This window comes from Propithecus coquereli, unplaced genomic scaffold (assembly GCF_000956105.1).
Source record: "Propithecus coquereli isolate 6110/MARCELLA unplaced genomic scaffold, Pcoq_1.0 Scaffold334, whole genome shotgun sequence".
Classification (NCBI taxonomy): domain Eukaryota; kingdom Metazoa; phylum Chordata; class Mammalia; order Primates; family Indriidae; genus Propithecus; species Propithecus coquereli.
Genome location: NW_012148997.1, coordinates 1,838,692 through 1,844,267, shown reverse-complemented (window position 1 = coordinate 1,844,267; position 5,576 = coordinate 1,838,692). Strand labels below are relative to the sequence as shown.

The window sequence follows — 5,576 nt, the reverse complement described above, 5'->3', positions numbered from 1 at the left end:
GCTTGGTCTAATCCAAGATCATAAAGATTTACTGTTATGATTTCTTCTGAGAATTTTATAGTTTTAACTCTTATATCCACTTGTTAAGTTTTGTGTATAGCAAGAGGAATGGGAACAGCTTCATTCTTTTGTATGTGGATATCTAATTGTTTCAGCATCATTGTGGAAACTCCTTCAGATTTTGTGAGAATAAAAATATTAATGTATTTAAGGCCGGGCACGGGGGCTCACGCCTGTAATCCTAGTTCTCTGGGAGGCCGAGGCGGGTGGATTGTTTGAGCTCAGGAGTTCGAGACCAGCCTGAGCAAGAGCGAGACCCCGTCTCTACTAAAATTAGAAAGAAATTAATTGGACAACTAAAAATATATAGAAAAAATTAGCCGGGCATAGTGGCGCATGCCTGTAGTCCCAGCTACTCGGGAGGCTGAGGCAGGAGGATTGCTTGAGCCCAGGAGTTTGAGGTTGCTGTGAGCTAGGCTAACGCCATGGCACTCTAGCCAGGGCAACACAGTGAGATTCTGTCTCAAAAAAAAAAAAAAAAAAAAATTAATGTATTTAAAGCACTTAGCACATGGGGATGCCTAGCAGCACTAAGAATATATTAATTGTTATTTTATCGTGTATTACACTAAATCATCATTATAAGTCTGCTTGTCTTTATTCCTCAAGAGACTATCTTAATTTTTGTACCTAAGTGCCTGGTCTAGTGCCTGACGGTGTATGCTGAATCGACTTTGCTGATTGGGTGGATGATACATTGGCCCTGTGGATAAAGCACAGGGCGGATGGCAGTTTTAACATTGAAACGCTGCTGTGCTAGGTTTGGGTTGCAACCTGAGGGCCTGTCAAACATGAGGACATGTTGACAGTGTCTGTCTTGGGGCGCTTCCCACGAGAGCGTAGCTTACAACCCCGGTGCAGATCATCCTGGAGATCTAGAATCTCTGCTGTGTGTATTTCACTCCAATGTTGCCATCCTCACCTTTTTGCTTCCTTTTTCCCTGTCCCGGAACATGAGCTCGGGGAATAGAATCCCTCCCTAACATCAGTCTCAGCCAGGTCTCCTCTGTGGGATCTTCTGGCTTTCGACTCCTAGAAGTTGAAGGTGCCAGGCTTGCTCCCAGCCCCTGTGCAGTCTCCATCTGCACCTTTCCCCAGATGATCTCATCTAGTTTAATGGCTTTAAATACCATGTGAGTGGGGATGCCTCCCAGACCTGTTACTCCAGCCTCGGCTCTTCGCTGAGATCCAGACTTGCATTTCAATTGTCTGCTTCAGGTCTCAGCTTAGATATTTGATAGGCATCTCAAACTTAACATGACCCAAACAGGTTTCCCTCCACAAATATATTCTTCTCCCAGTCTTCCCCACAAATGTCTCCTAAAATTCCTCCAGTTACTGAAGTAAAAAACCCAGGATTCCTCTCGCTCACCTCTATTCATGAAGCAAGTTCTACTGAATCCAACTTCTAAATATGCCAGCGTCTTATCACCACTCACCACCTCCAAGGCTCCTGCCTGAGGACCAGCTGCCGTCTACTCGTACATGGTCCAATGCAGTAGCCTCTGCCTTCTCTCTTCCACCTTTGCCCCTCCCCAATTCTAGTCTCTATGTAATAGTTCAGGGGGTCTGTTTGAAAACATAAATTATATCACATCATTCCCTTGTTTAACCGCTCCCCCCCCCAGTGGCTTTCTATTACACTAGAATAATATCCAAATGTCTTACCATGACCAACACGACTTTCCTGATCTTGCTCTTTAAATAACAAGATGGTAAAAGTTGAGATTTCTACCAGGTACATATAGTTAATGATATGAGATTTCAAAGTGAGCTACCAGTTAGTTCACTATATTTAGATTTTCAAAGGAAAATATAAACATGTTTCGTATCTTTTGAAACTGTTTGATAAAATGAAAGGGTTGAGATGGTTGATGAGAGAGGGTTTTGTGAAGATAAATATTTAGAATAAGTCATGGCCTGAGTCCCATCCCATATCCCATTGAGGAGGACAAGGAATTCGTCCTTCATATTTCAAAACTAGTAGTGGTCCGGAGCTTCTCTGGGGCCACTCATGAAGCTTACTGTATGATTTCTTTAGTTGGGAGGCACAATGGCCTGGAATCTTACTTCTGCCTGGTGGATTTAGAGGAGGAGGGAAAGTCTGACTGGCTAACTTTGGGGGCAGATTCAAGAGAATATGGCTACATTAGGACTATCGGGGCGGGGTAGGAGCCAGCTACGGGCCATTGCAGAGTGCTATGGTCTGAATGCACCTCAACATTCATGTATTAAAACTTAATCACAGTGTGATAGTATCAAGAAGTAGGGCCTTTAGGAGGTAATTGGGCCATGAGGCTCCACCCTAGTGGAGGGGATTAGTCCCTTACAAAAGGGCTGGAGAAAACTAGGTGGGACCATTTTTGCCCTTCTTCCTTCTACAATGTGAGAACACAACAAGAAGTATTACTTTTGAAGCACAGGGCTGGGATATGAATATAGTTACCAATACTGTATTGCATACTTGAAATTTGCTCAGGGGTTAGCTCTTGAGTGTTTTAACCATACAAAAAAATTGAAAATAGTAACTATGTGAGATGATGGATCTATTAGAAAAGAAAATATTTTTACTTTTCAACACGGTCTCATAAGGAGCTGTTTTTGATGTTGATGTTGGAGGACAGGACTCACTATGCCTGAGAAACTGTGGTGTCTCTGTGTGGCCGACTGTGAGGTTCCCCCCACCTCATTCACTGTGTCCCCTAACCCTGCTGTTGGGCTTTGTGTAACTCCCTTCCTTTGAGTATTGGTGGTGACTGTGACTTGCTTCTAGCCAATAGAATATGGCAAAGGCGACGAGAGGTCACTCCGTGACTATGTTGTGTTATTCTAGACCCCATCTTGCCAGCAGACCCCTCCAGAGATTCTTTGCTGGCTTCATGCAGTAAGTGGCCACGTTGAAACAGCTCACTTGGCAGAGATTGCGGGAGGCCTCTAGGACCAGAGAGTGGCCTCCATCAACACCCAGCAAGAAGTAGGGGCACTCAGTCCTGCTTCTGGGGGCCCCTCCACCACAGGGAAATGAATTCTCTCACTGGAAACACAAAACCAGTTTAAACCGTAATCAATCATTTACACCTCGGGGTCCATGAAGGATTTAAGTAGAGGTTTGGATGGACAGGAAGACAAGGTATTTGACTTGGAAGGATGGTGGTTCATAGCTAAGAGTGGATGTGGAGCAGGGAAGCTTGGCTGAGGCAGACTTCTCTGGCATCACTGTTCCCTAGGCATCGTCCTGTACTTGCCTGGATGCTTAAGTTCTGGCGAATTACCTGATGGGAAGAGGAGTGTTCACATGGCCCCAGAATGGACTAAGAAGGATGGAATTCAGTCACAGAGACCCTGAAAAGTCCTCCACGCCAATGCTAACCATGGCAGCACGCAGGCAAAACCAGAGAAAGCAAATCAGGGGCAGCTGGCAGGCCTGGTGGTAACTGAGCCCAGAGGAAATTTGCATCCTCTCTGAGCCGAGAGCACACCTTTCCTCCCTAGCCTGAGTGTCCTCCTCTCTGGCTCAGATGCAAAGCCTGACCACTCTTCTGATACCCGCAGGAAAGATCGAAAGAGGGACTGTGGGTGGTGCCAGGTGGTGGCTGGCAGTGGTCCAAAATGCAGTCAGCACTGACGACCTTCTTCATGCCTCTCTTCGTCCTGCTGTGCCTCCTGGGGATCCTGGCTAACGGCTTCATCGTGCTGGTGCTGAGCAGGGAGTGGCTGCGGCGTGGCAGGCTGCTGCCCCTGGACATGATCCTCATTAGCTTGGGTGCCTCCCGCTTCTGCCTGCAGTGGGTAGGGTTGCTGCACAGCTTCTACTACTTTTTCCACCTGCTCGAGTACCCCAAGAGCCTCTCCCAACAGTTCTTTGGTCTACACTGGCACTTCCTGAACTCAGCCACCTTCTGGTTTGGCACCCTGCTCGGCGTCCTGTTCTGTCTGAAGATTGCTAACATCACCCACCCTGCCTTCCTCTGGCTCAAGTGGAGGTTCCCAGGGTCGGTGCCCCGGCTCCTGCTGGGCTCTGTCCTGGTCTCCCTCGTCGTAACCCTGCTGTTCTTTTGGGGGAACCACACTGTGTATCAAGGATCTTCAAATAGAAAATTTTCTGGGAACATGACCCACAAGCAGTGGAAAAGGAGGATGGAAATTCACTATTTCCTGCCCCTGAAACTTGTCACGTTGTCAATTCCTTGCTTTATTTTTCTGGTGTCAAACGCACTGTTGATTAATTCTCTGAGGAGGCATACCCGGAGAATGCAGCACAGCACCCACTTCCTGCAGGACCCCAACACCCAGGCTCACACTGCAGCTCTGAAGTCCCTCGTCTCCTTCCTCGTTCTTTATGCTCTGGCCTTTGTGTCCCTGATCATCGAGACTACAGGCTTCTTTACTTCAGAGAGCCAGTGGTACTGGCCATGGCAGATTATAATCTATCTGAGCACATCTCTGCATCCCTTCGTCCTCATCTTCAACAACATCAAGCTTCGAGGCATGTTCGGGAAGCTACTGCTGTTGGCCAGGGGCTTCTGGGTGGCCTAAATGGCATGGTCTCTTTATCCAGATCCCCAGAAAAGATTCAGGTGAGGATGGCAGACCTGTGGTGCACTCACATGGCAATGCCTCCACAGGCAGGTGACGACTGGATCCTCCTCTGGGAAGGAGAGGAGACAGGAAAATCTGGGGACTCTTGGAGTGTGCTTCCTTTCCTTGGGACACTATTAACACGAAGACCCAGGTGTCCCAGAGAGCCGGTAATTGCCCAGAAATTCAGAATATAAAATGTGGTGCTTCTCTTTTTGTTTGTGTTAACTTCTCCTTTGTTACCTGGAAGGCTTCAGGTAAAAGTCTGGATTTACTGTACCGTCTTAACTGCCTTCCGGGGAGTGAGGAAATGTTTGTGTCTACAACCGAACCAGGGTGTGGCTGGGGAAGCAGCAACCTTCCTGAGGACAATATCGAGAGTCCCAAGGGACAGGTAGCTGTGGTGGGCTGTGGCCAGGGCTGCGAGTTCTAATCCCCTTTCACTGGGTGGAGATTCTTTCTCTCTTCACAAACTTGGATAATCTGGTTTTAATTTAATTAGGATTACTGGAAAGTTTCTTTATGCCACCCCATTTCTTTTCTCACGAATATTTTCGTTGTTCTGCCTTCAATCTTCTTTCCTCTGAAGTCTGAGTGCCCAGCAGACTTTCTCTGTGTTTATCATTTCTTTAGAGAAAGACACATTGTGACTTTCTCCGCTTTAAAATTGTCTCTGGGACTTTCTTTTTTGCCTCAAGCAAATGTCACAGAGTCACATCTGCATTGAATAAATATGTACTTTTTATTCTGAAAAACAAAGACTCAAGAATTTGACTTAGTTTTTATCTAAAATCTATTTTAATATCTCTTAAAAAAGAATCACCCTATTCCATTTCATGTTTAGATATTGTTTTAAAATAATGTGCTCCAATTGCTATGCAAATATTTTTACAAATAATTTTGGAAAAAGTTTTAATTAGAGATGAGTGCCTCTGAGG

At 46.1% G+C, this 5,576-nt stretch overlaps 1 protein-coding gene across 1 annotated transcript; it reads left to right on the top strand.

Moving 5' to 3' along the window:
* Positions 1-3,669: 3,669 nt before the first annotated feature.
* On the top strand, positions 3,670-4,596 carry LOC105815435 (taste receptor type 2 member 41-like). The gene has a single exon (XM_012650584.1). It carries the CDS (start codon positions 3,670-3,672, stop codon positions 4,594-4,596), a length of 927 nt encoding a protein of 308 aa, XP_012506038.1.
* Positions 4,597-5,576: the final 980 nt, after the last annotated feature.